The sequence below is a fragment of the Talpa europaea genome (genome assembly GCF_964194135.1).
Source record: "Talpa europaea genome assembly, chromosome: X".
In the NCBI taxonomy this organism is placed as follows: Eukaryota; Metazoa; Chordata; class Mammalia; order Eulipotyphla; family Talpidae; genus Talpa; species Talpa europaea.
In genome coordinates this window covers 63,688,962-63,705,169 of record NC_140081.1, presented here as the reverse complement: position 1 = coordinate 63,705,169, position 16,208 = coordinate 63,688,962, and the positions used below count along the sequence as shown (strand labels likewise).

Below are 16,208 nucleotides of genomic sequence, written 5' to 3'. Positions count from 1 at the left end.
TATAAACAAGAATGCCTTAAAGAAGACTTTCCTTCAGAAATGTTGGCTTAGGACAGCAAATCATGGTACTTGGTTAAGAAAATCACGGTGTTCCTGGAAACACTATCACTCAGATATATGAGAAAATACAGTTGGGATCTGACAACATCTTATTCACCATAAAAATGTGTTCATTGTGGGCCTCCCTGGTGGAGCAGCGATTGAGCACTGGGCTGCAAAGCTGCCCACAGCCTCTGCAGCGCCAGTTTGATCCCTGCCGCTGGCGAGGGTCCCACATGGCGTGCAGACCTCTCCTCCTGCCCGCTGCTTCCCTCAGCAGTGTATTTCGTCTGTCTGCCTGTTCTGCTCCCCGCTCTGGCTCTGGTGAATTCTTTCACCCTCCCGCGCTTCTGACTGTACCCAGTGCTTGTATAAATAAATAAATAAATAAACCTTTAAAAAAAATGTGTTCATTGTGAACTGATTGGAAGACATCTACAGTTAGAGGATCTCACAGGTTTTAGAGGTACAGATCTTTTCCCAACAAGTGAGGTGGCTCTGACAAAAGCCTTTGGTTTGCAGGGTTCAGGGGCTGGAAACAGGCAGCTCACTGGAGGCGGGTGTATCTGATAACCGTTTTGGTGGCCTCGCTCATGGCGTGCTTGCTGATCTCCCTAGGAGCATCAGGCACATGGCCTTCTGGATCTCTCTAGAGGTGATGGTGGAGCCTTGGGGTGATGGTCCAAGAGGAAGGCATAGTTTGAATGTGCTCACTGATATCATTAGGAAAATAATTTCCTGTGCACATGACATGGAATGAAATACCAATATTAAGATGACTTTACTTCAGAACCTTGCAAACATCAGGTGGAATAAACTAACTCAGGTCACCTCTTTCACATCTTCCCCTCTTTGTTTTGGAAGAGGCTATCATAAATAATTTTTTGGCAAAGGCAGATTTAGAAGGATGTCAGCCATGATTGACTTTTCCAGTACCCCAACCAAGGAGAATAGTGGTTGGGGACAGAGCAGAGTCTATTTCTATGCCACGATATTCAAATGAGGTCTGACATACTCACAAATCTGATTGGATGAGATGTCCTGGAAGCCACGTCAATAAACCGTGATCATAAATGTGATTGGATGGTTCGACCTGGTAAGGACCAATTAGAAGACAAAGAATAATTAGACCACCTGCAAACTTCCTGTAGACTCCACTGCGAACACTTTGAAAGTGCCAATAACAACACTTGAATTGTAGAAATTTCAGCTTCTGGTTATTGAATGTCTGACCTTGCCAACCCAGAACCTTGATGCCAGAGGAATCATGCTGGTTGGGTTCAGGTCATTTGTGCACTGACCTGAAATCTGTTTGTGCTGTGCTAAGCCATTCTGGCTAGAGCAGGAACTCTCTGACTTAGGATGGAGTGCCTGAAAAATTAGGAACCTGGCTAACAAACCACTGCCTCCAATTCTGGTCAAAGACAGTAAGTTGGAAAAAAGGAAAAATGGCAAAACCAAATTCAAATTCTGAACATGAACAGCAGCAGGTATATTTATTAAAATGTAAAATATCTTTGAGCAGTAATCAAAATTAAAATTCTTTTGACTATACTTATGTTCTAAAATAACCTACATTGTATAATTGTTGAATAAATATGAGCACTGTTGACTGGAAAAAATTACTAAATGGCACATATAAGAAACCTCCTTAGTGAGACATAATGAATGATCTAGACAATAGCAATTTCTAGCAATTTAAAGGATGTGCTTCAAATTTCTATGATAATGCATTTGAAAATATTGTAAAATGTGTGATTTGTTGAAAGCATAAGTTATAGAATTTAAACCCAACCTTTCTCCCCCAAAAGGATTTAAAGACTAAAAAAAGGGAAAATTGAGTTCATCTCTGGGTTACTGTAGTAAATGGCCAGGTTTCCCAAAAAACTTAATAAGGAGTAGGTATTTTTTTCAGTTCATGAAATGTATCACAGTATAAAGGAATAAAATACATATTTATTTTAAAAAGACATTGCAAACAATCTTAGCAATCATGTTTGTAAAATTCTGTGTACAAATGAGCTATCATATCTGGTATGGTAAAAGATGAACAAAATAAGGCAAAAGCAGAATCCATTCAAGAATACAAAGATGTTTCAGCTTGAGTAAAATACAAACAGCTTTCATATTATGATGTTAAAGGAATATAGACAATCATCAATCATCTCAGTAGTGCTTTAAATCCTTTGCTAATAATATGATGGTGTTTGTTTCATGGTGTGATACTTTTCTCACCATCATTAGAGTCTAGATTCACAAACTTGAATCCTTTCATCAGGAATATTATTATCACTATCTGGTATACTAGAAAATCGTATAAAAGGACTTGAACAAGGGTTTTAGTGCAAAGTAAATCTAGAAAAATAGAACCTGTAGTCATCTACAAGTGAATCTCCACATGATTGACTTACATATTTGAAATAAAGTTGTGGGAAAGCAAAGACTCTTTTCAGAACTGCATGTGTTCAGAAAAAGTGTTATGGGCATGCCCAGGAATAAAAGCATTTACTTCATTTATATCATGCTAATTGTTGCTGTTTTAAAATGGCAATATTTGTCATAATGCCATATAAATGTTTTACCAAAATTACTCTAACACACTGTGCTTGTACATATTATATTAAAAGACATTGTAATATATCAAATCCATTAGGACAGTTGTGTGTTTTGACCCTTTCATACTTGTAAATTCAGCAAGTAAGTAGAAGTTTTAGTAAAAGATCTTTTAAAATGTGTTATACCATGGTGGGGGGAGGGAATGGCATGTATTACTACAAATAACATAAGCATGAATCCAGGAGAAACAATATTAATAGAATAAAAATACCACAAACTTAAAAAAATCATTTTAAAATGTACAAAAGCAAACAAAAAGCACAGAAATACATAAAAATCAAAAATTTTAAGAAAGAATCCCCTTATCAAGCTTCCTCACCCTGAGATTAGTATTCTACTTCATTCAAAATTCTTTATTTTTATTTTCTCACAGTTTATAATAATTTTGAAAAACAGAAACTATAATAACCTGCAACTATGCATCCCTCTGATTAAGGGAGTGTGCAATAAAAGTAGTTCATTCCCTATTAACTACTGGCTTAGAAAAGGAAGCACCCGCCTCTTACATCTCATTATGTGAACCACAGAGATTGATCAAAAGAAATAAGACCACTCCCTCACCATCACTTTCCTCAAGATAAATGAATAATGAGTTATTTATTTTATTTTTCATCTTCAAGTATATATGTCTGACAAAATAAAAACCTATCACATTAATTTGGCAGGATGAAAACCATATTCCATGAGAGGGGCCAATAATTAATTTTGATTGTGATTCCTGACCCATTAATTACTCCCCCTCTTTTCTCATAGCTTATTACTGTTCTTCAGCCCCATAAATAAGCCCAAAGTCCCATCCTTGGGACAATGATTTGAGATCCTTGTCTTCTGCCAGGTGACCTCACATTGAACTGGTTCTGTTCTCAAAAGCTGATCGCATGGCTTTGATTTCTGCGCCATCCTATAGTGAGTTGAACTTGAGTAGCAGTGTTTGCCCATGTGATATATAAACGATGTGTGCATGCTGGTCTGATACACAGTTGTATGGTGATAAGTCATTTTATAAAACTAGTCCCGTAGGATATTTTGTTGTGCTTTGCATTTCTTAAATTCAAAAATCATAGAGAAGCATTATTAAAACAACATGAAAAATGCAACATCATTGTGTGGTAGAGTGAATTCTGGGAGCTCAAGGAAGATTGACAAGTTAAAATTTAAGAAATAGGAAAAAGTGGGGTTTAATATTGAACACTGCAAGGTGTTTAAGGCAAATTTTGATGTTTATATTTTCTTCAGTTTTCCTACTGTGATTGGACTGATATATTTATAGATTTCTACATCCAGTTCACGAGGGTTATTCCAAATTATTGTAAATGTCTAAATGAGAATGTATATGTCTGCATATATATATATGTATATATATATATGCAGACATATATACATAGATGGAATTTTGGACTTTAAAACAAACATAGTAAATATTAGAGAACTGTAATCCCTCACTATGGACCCTCCTGACATGTGTAACATGGTAGAAATAACTAGAAATGCAATGAAAAAATCACCAATACTTAATATTTATAACTATATTCTAAGAAAATAAGAAAAATAAAACCGACTTGGATAAGACACATACACACGAGTAATTATATTTACATCATCATAAATATTAACATTCAAATGACATAAGAAAAAAGCAGTCATCTTAGCTCTCTCAATTCCTGGCCTTCCACTTCTTAATTTTGTGCAAGGGGCTACAGACACATCCCACTCCCTGCAGCGGACAGTATGCCTCCATAACATGAATAAAAGAGAGAAAGATAACAAAAGAAAAAGCTGTCCAAGAACAGCATCCTCTTCTTCCTAGCTGAAGACTTAACACCACGGGGAGGTTTTATTGGTTCAGCACTTCTCACTCCATCCCACCTTGGGCCAATGGTTGTGACTCCTGCCTCCAAGTCAGATGCTTGTGAGGTTTGAATTTTTCCCCCTGGAAACTCCCATCATCTATGAGATGGAAGCCACGAAGCTGTGTATTCGAAGTTGAAAAATTATGGGCCGCAATCGAATAGAATCAGTAAACCGGAATGAATTGAGAGAGGAATTTCAGACCACAGAAATAAAAAATTGAAGAATGTCTGGAAATTTGTGTCTAGCTATATCGGCATGGTGTTTGGATCTCATTAACATATTTAACTGTGTTTCTAATATGAGGGAAGTAACACACACACACATATAACAGTGTAAACTGGACAATTTTACACCTTTATATGCTGCCATAACAAGCTAAAGAACACCTGGGTAATTCCATTGGACACTATTTGGAGAATGAGCATGAACCCTAAGTCCTTAAGGGTATACGTTCACTTTCCACTTCCCACTAGAGACCAACATCGAAAAAATCTAAGCCAGCGCCCCTTGCGGGCATCTCTCATACATCTCTCTACCGCCATGGGAAGTCTGGCTCCCCTGAAATGAAGGTTACTGCCACTGTACCAGCCTGGATCATATAGCTATTGGGGGAAGCAAGGGTGGGCGGTACGGGCAGGGCGCCGCCAGCTCGAGGGCCAGCGGGCCGTGTTGGGAGAGCTACAGGTCTTTTTGTGCCAAGGGAGGTGGCTCTGAAAAGAGCCTTTGGTTTGGGGGCTCTGAAAAGAGCCTGTGGTTTTGGTGGCCCTGACGAGAGGCTCACTCCGAGTGGCTGTATCTGATGACAGCCTTGGTGCCCTCACTCACGGCGTGCTTGCCGAGGTCGCCGGGCAGCAGCAGGCGCACGGCCGTCTGGATCTCCCTGGACGTGAGGGTGGCGCGCTGGGTGGAGCGGGCCAGGTGGCCGGCCTCCTGGGCGATGCGCTCGAACATGTCCTTCACGAAGGAATCCAGGACGCTCACGGCCTCCTGCGAAAGGCTCAGGCCCATGTGGACGCACTTGAGAACCTGAGGGAAGTAGGGGGCAAAGCTCTCGCTTTGGTTCTTGGCCCGCCGCCGGCGCGCTGGCTGCTTCTGCTTGGGGGGCTGCTTGTGCTTGTGCTTGTGCTTGTGCTTTCGCTTCAGGCTCTGCGGCTTGGCTTTTGCCGGCTCCCCTGAGCCCAGGGTCTCCTCAGTCGAAGCCTCGACGGCAGGATCGGCCATTTTGGAGTCAACTTCCTGGTAGCTGACAGGAAGGACAATGGTGCCTGCTGAGGGGCGGTGGCCCATTTATAGGGTCTGCCTTTGCTGACGTCTTGGCAATGGCCACCTCTCATTGGATCAAATGTACTGCTGAGCGGGGGCAAGCACGAGGCAAGGAGACATCGAGTCGGATGGGATTGGCTGGCTGATAGCACGGCTGAGTGGCATTTGGTGACCTCTCACCTTTCTGTAACGTCCTTCAGAAAATCGTTGAAAGCTGCCTTGTAGAACTAACGGTCATCTGAAAACGTGAACTGAGTTGTGATTAAAGCACCAGAGCTTTGCAAGTCCTCACTAAATGCGTTTTAAGTATTGAAATTAGTTTTGGCTTTGAGCGATTCTGGCGGCCACAGTCCACACAGCCATGAGGAAACAGACACCACTACTGGGTTCTTTCTCTACATCTTAAGCTCTACTTTTCCTAGAGAAAGCGCGACTAGAGCAGGAACTCCGACGTGGTCAGTAGTGTGTTCTGGAAATCAGAGCACAGGTGGAATAAACTATCTCGGGGCATTCTTCCACATTCCCATCTACTTGTGGAAGTAGCTTTCCTAAAACCTTTCTTGGCAAAGGCAGATTGGGAAGAATGTCAGGCGTGACCGACATAGACTCCAAGCGCCCCAACTGAAGAAAATCATTCTTGGGAGCAGAGCTCAGTATATTTCTCTGCTGCTATATTCAAATGAGGTGAGTGTGCTCAGTAATCTGATTGGATGGAATGTTGCGGGTACCTTGTCAATAACCATGATTTTAAATGTGATTGGATGGTTCTACCTGGCAAGGACCAATTAGAAGGCATGGAATAATTAGACTGCCTGGAAGCCTCCTGTAGCCACCGCAGAGAGCGGCTTTAAGCCGCAGTAGAGAGTATCTTAGTTTAGAAATTTTAGCTTTAGTCGGTACATTGAGTGTCTGACCTACGCAACCGATCCTTCATGCCGGACGGCTCTGGTCGTTTATGCGGTGACCCAAAATGTACTGTTTGTGCAGCGCTAGCCACTCTGGTTAGAACAGGAACTTGCGGAATTATGGCAGAGTCCCTGGAAAATGGGAACCTGGCTAACCATTGCCTCAGATTCTGCTCCCAGACCTCAGTGATTGGGAAAATGGCAACAGCAATCTCCAAACACTGAACACAAACAGGAATCTTTATAAAAACTAAAATATCGTAAAACATTTGTAAATTTAAAAATCTCTCTTGATGATACCTATGTCCTAGAAAAATACTATGACTTGTATAATTGTTGAATAAACATGAATATTGCACACTGAAAAAATGTACTAAATTGCATATATAAATAAACTCCTTGGGGAGAAAAAGTGAAAAATTCAGATGGCATTATTTTAATTTTAAAGTTATCTTTCAAATTTGTATGATAATGCATTTGAAAATATGGACAAAATGTGTGATTTGTGGAAACTACAAATTTTAAATCCAACCCTCCACCCACAAAAGCAGTTAAGGACTAAGAAAATGATGTCATCAATGAGCTACCCAGTAAACCTCCGGCCTTCCAAAAATTTTTAATGTCAGATTAATAAGGAAAAAATATTGTTTTTTATGTTTATGAAATGATATCATATATATTATGAAGGGGTATGTTCATATTTGTTTCAGGAAGATGTAATGCAAAGATAGCATGAAAAAGGTTTCTGACAGATCCTATTTATAAATCAGGAGGTTAAATTCTTGAAAAAAATAGCAATTGTATCTAGTGTCAAGGTAAATGATGAACAAAAGTTGATGAAGCAGAATCCATTCAAGAAATCAAACATATTTCAAGTGCATAAAAGACAAACATGATACACTTTATGATGTTAAACGGAAAACACAATCATCAATTCTTCTCAGTACCAGCTAATATGGCTAATATGATTTTTGCTCGATGGGGTAATACTAGTCTCAATACCATTGGATTCAAGAATCACAAAACTAGAACACTTTCATCAGGACTATTATTACCGTTATGGGGTATAATGGGAAATCTCATAAAAGGACTTAAAGAAGGGATTTAGTGCAAAGAAGTTCCAGAAATAAAACAAAAAACGCCAAGTCAATTGCAATTAAATCTCCACATGATTGACTTCAACACTGAAATAAAATTTTGCGAAAGCGAAGGTTCTTTTCAGAGATGTGTAATTTCTGAAAAAGAGCTATAAACATGCCCGGAAGTAAAAATCATTTCACTTCATTGATATCATGCCATGTTGCTTTAAAATGCCAGTATTTGTCATTGTGCCATACAAATGTTTTACCCAAGTTACTCTAGCACACTGGTTATGTTCATATTGTAGAAAAAGGTATTGTAATATATCGAATCCATTGGGAAAGTTGTGTGTTTTGACAGTTTCCCAGTGTAAATTCAGAAAGTAGACGGAAGCTTTAGTAAAAGATCCTTTAAAATGCACTCTAATGTGTCTGGGAGTGCAGGTATGATACAGACAGATAAGGAATAACAGCTTGTGTCAAAGAAAGGAAGGAACACAGATTTTTAACCTGATGGGTGAATGAGGGTCAAAAGAACAATTGAGCAGTCATGTTGGAATGTTGTTTTATGAAAAAGACTAAATAAGAACAATGACATAACTACAAATAGCATAGGCATGAATCCAGGGGAAACTATTAATACAATAAAAATTCCACAAACCTTCAAGCAAAAAGCACAGAAATTGATGAAATCAGAAATTTGAAGGAACTGCCTGGAGTTTGACACTAATGTTGTACTTCGTGAGATTTATTTGTTTGTATATTTTACAGTCTATAATCATTCGTTTTAAAAACAGAAAATGAAATGACCTGCAACTATACATGACCTGCAACTATTCATTTTTCTGATTAAGGGAGTGTCCAATGAAAGCAGTTCATTCCCTACTCTCAATAGCTCAGGACATATAGCACCTGCCTGTTACATTTTTTAATTTATTTATTCATGCATACAAGAACTGGGGTACAGGCCAGATGTGTGGGAAGGTGAGTGGATTCACCAGAAAGAGCGGGGAACAAAACAGGCAGACTGTCTGAAATTCACTGAGGGGAGCAGTAGGCGAGACAGAAGAGGTCTGCCACGTCATGTGGGTATCTGCCAGGCGGGCCTGGATCCAACCTGCTCTGCAGAGGCTGCAGACAGCTACACAGCACTGCGCTCCACCACCTGGGCCAGCAGGGAGGCCACCCCTGTTACATTTTGTTAAGTGAACCAGAGTGACATTTCAAGAGAAATAAGATGACTGTCCCCAACATCACTTTCCTCAAGATGTGTGACTACTGAGTTATTTTATATTTTCACTTTCAGGCACATATGCCAAACAAACCCAAAACACCATCACATGAATTTGGCGGGATGAAAACTAACGCAGGGGCAGGGCCAGTAATGTGAGGTTGTGAGATTCCAATTCCTGACCCATCATTTCCCTCCTCTTTGTCCATGACCTGTGATTGTTCTCAGCCCAATTAATGCAGCACGATGCTACATACCCTGGGGAATTATGTGAGAGCCTTCCCTCCAAGTGTCCTGCCAGGTGACCCCACATTAAACTGGTTCTTTCTCAAAAGCTGGTGGTGTTTTTTGACTTTTGTGCCATTGCAAGTGGGCCCGCCACAGGCAAAAGCATTTGTCCATGTCATGTACAAATGGTTTGTGCATGCTTTTCTGCTACACGCTCCTATAATTTTAAGGATATTTTGTTGTGCTTTGGCAGTTTTGCACTTAGTAAATTCCAAAATCAAAGGCAAGCATTATTAAAACATGAAAATTGTACCAACATTGGGTTGTGGAGTGTGGGATCTCAGGGAGAATTAGCAAGTGGAAGGTCTCAAAAACTGGAAGACTTGGGGTTTGATGTCCAAGAAAGGAAGTCAAAAGGAGTCCACATGATTATTCACTTCAGTAGTGGTTTAAGGTGAAGTTGGATGCTTGTACTTCATCTAGTTTTTCCATTAATGGCTAAGAATGACATTCTTTACAGGTTCTGCACCCAATTCACCAGGGTTAAAACCAAATTACTTAAAAGTTCAAGTGTGTCAAATATACCTCTCTGTTTGGAATTTTGTACTTTAAAAGAAACAGTAAATATAAACAATTGAAATCCCATAGTAGGGTTTCTCGCCAAAAGTTTAACATGCTAGAAATCATAAATAACTAGGGAAAAATGTGGAAAACACAAATACTAAGAATTTATCATTACACTGTAGGAAATTGAAATTAATAAAAGCTGTTGAGAGGGAAGATGAAAACAAATTGGAATTTCTTTTTACCTCCTCATAAATAATAATATTCCAATGGCAAAAGAAAGGAAGGGGTCATCTTAGCTCTCTCAGTTCCTGGCCTTGCATCACTTAATATTATGCAAGGAGCTACAGACCCATGCCACTCCCTTCACTTTCTTTGCTTTTGGGGATCATTCCATAAAGATGGTACAGAAATCTATGTCATATAGCATCTTACCTGTATTATCTTGTATACATTTCATGGTTTCAGGTCTTTCATTCAATTATTTTATGCATTTTGAGTAGGTTTTTGTGCATGGGGTGAGGTAGATGTCTAGTTTCATCCTTTTGTTTGTGGTGGTCCAGTTTTCCTGACACCATTTATTGAAGAAACTGTCCTCGTTCCTTTGCATATTCTTTGCTCCTTTGTCAATGATTAGTTGTCCATATACGTGTTTATACTGCACTTGATAGCATGATGATAACTCCTGGCAACTGGTGCGGCAAGTTCTTTCCCCAAATCCTTTTACATGTAATCTCCAGTTTTCCAGAATGGGAGTGATGATGTCGATGAAAAGGCATATATGAAAAGGGAAGTGCAGAAGGTAAATTCTCCCCCTCATACTTCTTGTATGTGATGAAGCTTTTCTGGTATATGATCTACTTACATATCTCTTTGGAGCAAGGGAAACTTTAATGAAGGTGGGACAGTCTGTGAGTGGATCTCTCAGTGGAAAATCTTACCATTATTCCAATGGGTTCAAGAGAAATTTTGACGTTTGCAAAAGCTAGCATTTTTTCCTATTAATCCACTAAGCATGACATCCTTTCCAGGGTTCTACATTCCGTTCACCAGGGGTAGTTCCAAATTATTTTAAAAGAGCAAATGACACTTATAAATTATATAAAGGGTGACAGCTCTTTCAGAATTTGTCTAGCAGGTTTTCCGGTCCTCACTGGAAGACCCCTACAAAACAACAACAACAAATATTCTGCATTAAAACAATCTAAAAATAAAATGAAATGAAACCCTACAGTAAGGGTTTTTTTCACACATATAATGTGCTAGAAATCATTGAAATAGAAAAACAAAAAAACCACCAGCTACTCAACATTTGTCAAAAAAAAACTTTAAGAAAATAAAAGCCATTGGGCCAAGACAAACATATTGGAATTTATTTATTTTATTTATTTATTTATTTATTTTAAAGAGTGTCTCCTCTCAATTTTTTTAAAGTTTTATTTATTTATTTATACAAGCACTGGGTACAGTCAGAAGCGCGGGAGGGTGAGAGAATTCACCAAAGCCAGAGCGGGGAGCAGAGCAGGCAGAAGGACCGAAGTACACTGCTGAGGGGAGCAGCGGGCGGCAGCAGAGGTCTGCACACCAAGTGGGACCCACCTCCGGTGGCCGGGGAGCAGCCGGGGATCGAACCGGCACCGCGGAGGCTTCAGGCAGCTTCGCAACCCAGCACTCAACCGCTGCGCCACCGGGGAGGCCCTGGAATTTATTTTTTTTAAAGATTTCCTTTATTTATTTTTTAAAGATTTGCCTATTTATACAAGAAGTGGGCTACAGGCGAGAAGCGCGGAAGGGTGAGAGAATTCACCAGAAGGCAGAGCTGGGGGACAGGCAGACTGACTGAAATACACTGCTGAAGGGAGCAGGATAGTCAGGAGAGGTCTGCCCCACCAGGTTTCCCTGGAAGGCCTGGAATCCAATACGCGCTACAGAGGCGCCAGACAGCTTCACAGCACAGCGTTCAGCCCGCTGTGCCAACGCGGAGGCCTACATTGGAATTTATTTTAACACAATCTAAAATGTTAACATTCAAATGAAGGAAGTGATGGAAAGAGTCATATTAGCTCTCACACCAATTGCTTTCATGCAAGGGACAAAAGACACATCTAGATGCCTGCTGTGGATGGAAACCTTCAGCAATCACGAATTTAAAGAAGAGACTACACGCACATACACACACACACACACACACACACACACACACACACACGCGCGCCCTACCTAAAGCCTTTGGCTTGTGGCTCTCAGGTGGCCCGGGACAGGCCGTTCACTGGCAGCGGCTGTATCTGAGGGCGACCATGGTGGCCTGGCTCGCGGCGCGCTTGCCGGTCTCCCTGGGAGCAGCAAGCGCACTGTCCTCCGGATCTCTCTCCATGAGGTGGTGGAGCCTTGGGGCGGTCCAGGAGGAAGGCACCGTCTGCCGTGTGCTCACGGATATCATTAGGAAAATAATTTGCCGTGAACATGACTGGAATAAAATACCGATATTAAGATGAACCTGTTTCAGGACCTTGGAAGCACAGTTGGAATTAACTGTGTTGGGACGTCTCTTTCCTATCTTCCCTCTGTTTTGGAAGTGGCTTTCTTTCCTTTTGTTTTTTAAGATTTATTTACCTATGCACACAAGATCTGGGGTACAGGCCAGAGGCGAGGGAGGCGAGAGGATCCACTGGAGACAGAGCGGGAAACAGAACGGGCAGCCTGACTGAAATACTCTGCTGAGGGGAGCAGCAGGTGCGCCAGGAGAGGTCTGCTGTGCCTTGTGTGCTGCTCCCCGGCTGGCCTGGGATGGAAGTCGCGCTGCAGAGGCCGCGGACAGCCCCACAGCGCTGAGCTCAACCCCCTGCACCTCCAGGGAGGCCCCAGAAAGTGGCTTTCTTAAAGCCTTTCTTGTGAAGACAATTTAGAAAGCTGCTCAGCCAGGACCCACGGTGCTCTGGGTACCCCAGCCAGAGAGAGGCGTGCTGGCAAGGGAGCAGAGGCTATTTATATGTCCTGTATTCAAATGAGGGCTGACATACTTGCAAGTCTGATTGGCTGAAATGTGCAGGAAGCCCTGTCAATAAGCCATGATGTTCAATGTGATTGGGTGGGCCTGCTTGGCAAGGGCCAATGAGAAGGCATGGAATAATTACACCACCTAGGAGCTTCCCGCAGCAGCCCCCACAGGGAGCACTGAGAAGCCGCCAAGGAGAGCACCCTGTGGTAGAAATTTCAGCTTCAGTTCGGTGAGTGTCTGACCTCAGCCACCCAGATCCATGGTGCCAGGTGTTACACGCTGGTCTCGCTCGGGCCATTTGTCCACGGACCCCAAATCACCTGTTCCTGCCGCCCTAAGTCACTCTCACTAGAGCAGGAAATTTCGAACTCAGGGCGGAGCGCCTGAAAAACTAGGAACCCGGCTAAGTGACCACCCCTGCCGAATTCTGGTCCAAAACCTTTAACGCCAACTTGGAAGAACAGCAAAACCCACCTGCAGATACTGAAAAGAGAAACAGGCCTATTTATAAGGTGGTAAAAGAGCCTTGAACATTAACCAAAATTAAAATTCTCTCCTCATTACACTTAAGTCAACTACGTAATTGTTGAATAATGTGAGCACCGTTGACTGAAAGAAAAAAGAGTTGTAGATACACGTGACCTCAACAGTGAGGCAAAATGAATAATATAGTTAAGATTATTCTATTTAAAGGTTAGTTTTCAACTATCTATGACACCATGGAAAAACTGACCGAATGTGTCATTGGAGGAAACTCTAAGTTACAGAATTGAAACCCAAACCTCCTCCCCTCAAAAGGTTTTAAAGGCTACGACAATGAAAGAGATTGAGGTCATCAATGAGCTATCGAATAAATGGCCAGGATCCCGAAAATATTCAATGTCAGGTGAATAAGGAATAGTTTTCTGTCCTGTTAATGAAATAGTGACATAGCATGAAGGGAAAAAATATAAGAGTGTGTGTGTGTGTGTGTGTGTGTGTGTGTGTGTGTGTGTGTGTAGTAAAGTAAAGTGGTTTTATACCTTTGTGTGCTGCATATCAAGCTAAAGAGCGCCTGGAAAATTACACTGGCCACTTTGGAGAATGTGCGTGAACTCTAAATCCCTAGGGGTATATCTTCACTTTACACCTCACAGAGACCAAACCTGAAAAACCCTAAGCCAGGGCCCCTCGCGGGCATCTCTCATACACTACGGCCATGGGAAGTCCGTCTCCCCTGACATGAGGGTTACCGCGACTGCACCAGCCTCGATCGCATAGTTACTGGGGGAAGCAAGGGTGGGCGGCGCGGGCAGGGCGCCGCCAGCTCGCGGGCCAGCGGGCCGTGTTGGGAGAGCTACAGGTCTTTTTGTGCCAAGGGAGGTGGCTCTGAAAAGAGCCTTTGGTTCGGGGGCTCTGAAAAGAGCCTTTGGTCTTGGTGGCCCGGACGGGCGTCTCACTGGTGGTGGGTGTACCTGATGAGGGCCTTGGTGCCCTCACTCACGGCGTGCTTGCCGAGGTCGCCGGGCAGCAGCAGGCGCACGGCAGTCTGGATCTCCCTGGACGTGAGGGTGGCGCGCCGGGTGGAGCGGGCCAGGTGGCCGGCCTCCTGGGCGATGCGCTCGAACATGTCCTTCACGAAGGAATCCAGGACGCTCACGGTCAGCTGCGAAAGGCTCAGGTCCATGTGGATGCACTTGAGAACCCGCGGGAAGTAGGTGGCAAAGCTCTCGCTTCGGTTCTTGGCGCGCCGCCGGCGCTCTGGCTGCTTCTGCTTCAGGCTCTGCGGGCTGGCTTTTGCTGGCTCCTCGGAGCACAGGGTCTCCTCGTTCAAAGCCTCGACGCGAGGGTCGGCCATTTTGGAGTCAACTTCCCGACTGCTGCCAGGAAGCACAATGGTGGCGGCCGTGGGAGGTGGCCTATTTATAGGGGCTGCCTCCCCTGCCGTCTAGGCAATGGCCACCTCTCATTGGGTGAGATGCAACCGGGGTGGGCTGTCTCTAGGCAGACTAGGCGTCTGGTCACATGGGATTGGTTTGTCTTCTTGCAGGGCATCATGGGGGACTGGCATTTGGTGACCTCTAATCTTCCCATGAGCTCTTCAGGAAATCGGTGAAAGCTGCCCCGTACAGCAAATGGTCATCTGAAACCATCTACTGAGCTGTGATTAAAGCACGAGAGCTTTGACAGCCCTCACCCAACACATTTGAACTATAGAAATTAAATAGAAATCGAATGTGTGCGCTGTCACTGGGCTCAGATAATAATGTTCATTATTGGTAAAACGAAAATATTTGAAAGATGAGGAGTTTGTCACGAGGTCCAAAACAAGATCATGACGGGTCATTCGCTATTCTTTTACCTTAATCGTCCTTTTAAAAGAATAGTTACTGGGGCCTCCCTGGTGGTGTAGGGGGTTAAAGCACCGCAGTATGAGGTAATCCGCAGCCTTGGCAGCGTGAGTTCTACCCCCGCCGGCCAGGGAGCAACCCACATAGCGAGGCAGACATTTCCCTTCTCCTCTGCTGCTCCCCTCAGCAGTGCATTTCAGTCAGTCTGCCTGTTCTCTTCCCACTCTGTCTCTGGTGAATCCTCTACTCCCCGCATCTCTGGACTGTACCCCAGCTCTTGTATGCATAAATAAATAAATGTAAGAAAAATGAATAGTTACATATGCCAATTCCCACTCTTGGACTTCAGTATCAAGTTTTCTTTTTCTCTCTACTTCCAAGACTCCAGGGGTGTCACCTTTATAATTTCTGTCTTTGCAGCATATATAGTATAGTCTTGATTTTCTTTTTACTAATTCTCAATTTTGATTCTTGAATTTTAATTACAAAATACACAAAGGAAATGAAAACTGTCAATTAATTCAGTTTAAAAGGTTTGTTAATACTCCAGAATATTAATAATAGTTATTCCTGAGAGGGAACTAATTTATTTTAATTCTTCACTAAATATTAAAGGATTGCTCTGGAGTTATAACAGTCCAATAGTCACTCCTCCATTGAAGTGAAAAATTTAGTACTTAATAACCCCTCTTTGAAAAAGCAAGAATCAAAATTGGAGTCTTGGAAGGAGAGATGAAAAATAAGACTTGAGTTGAAGTCCAAGAGTAGGACTATGGAACTCTTCTATTAAACAGTGATTAAGGAGAAGAGACACCTAATGACCAGTCATAACCTTGTGGTGTCAATTTCTGCAACAACAAATTAAGAGAAAGCCCTTCACTGTGTTAATTGTAAATTGCACTGAATGCCCAAGGAATTAATGCGACCAAAACACCCATTCAAACTTTTTATCAATATTATCCAAACAATGGCATTCATTGAAAAACTTAAGAGAGGACCGCAAAGCAGTACAGAAATAACCAAATCAAGATGTGTAATTTGCAATAAGCGGGAGATAAAGAATCATGTTGCTTTTATCTTCAGTCTCTGATACTGAGCAAACCA

The 16,208-nt window shown here is 42.3% G+C and overlaps 2 protein-coding genes across 2 annotated transcripts; both read right to left on the bottom strand.

Moving 5' to 3' along the window:
• Positions 1-5,283: 5,283 nt before the first annotated feature.
• LOC311187633 (histone H2B-like) lies at positions 5,284-5,793 on the bottom strand (the record flags this gene model as incomplete). The annotated part of the gene is made up of 1 exon (XM_084258977.1): positions 5,284-5,793. The coding sequence occupies one exon, from the start codon at positions 5,791-5,793 to the stop codon at positions 5,284-5,286; it is 510 nt and encodes a 169-aa protein (XP_084115103.1).
• Positions 5,794-14,209: 8,416 nt separating this feature from the next.
• Positions 14,210-14,611, bottom strand: LOC311187632 (histone H2B-like; the record flags this gene model as incomplete). Its single annotated transcript, XM_084258976.1, has 1 exon — positions 14,210-14,611. The coding sequence occupies one exon, from the start codon at positions 14,609-14,611 to the stop codon at positions 14,210-14,212; it is 402 nt and encodes a 133-aa protein (XP_084115102.1).
• Positions 14,612-16,208: the final 1,597 nt, after the last annotated feature.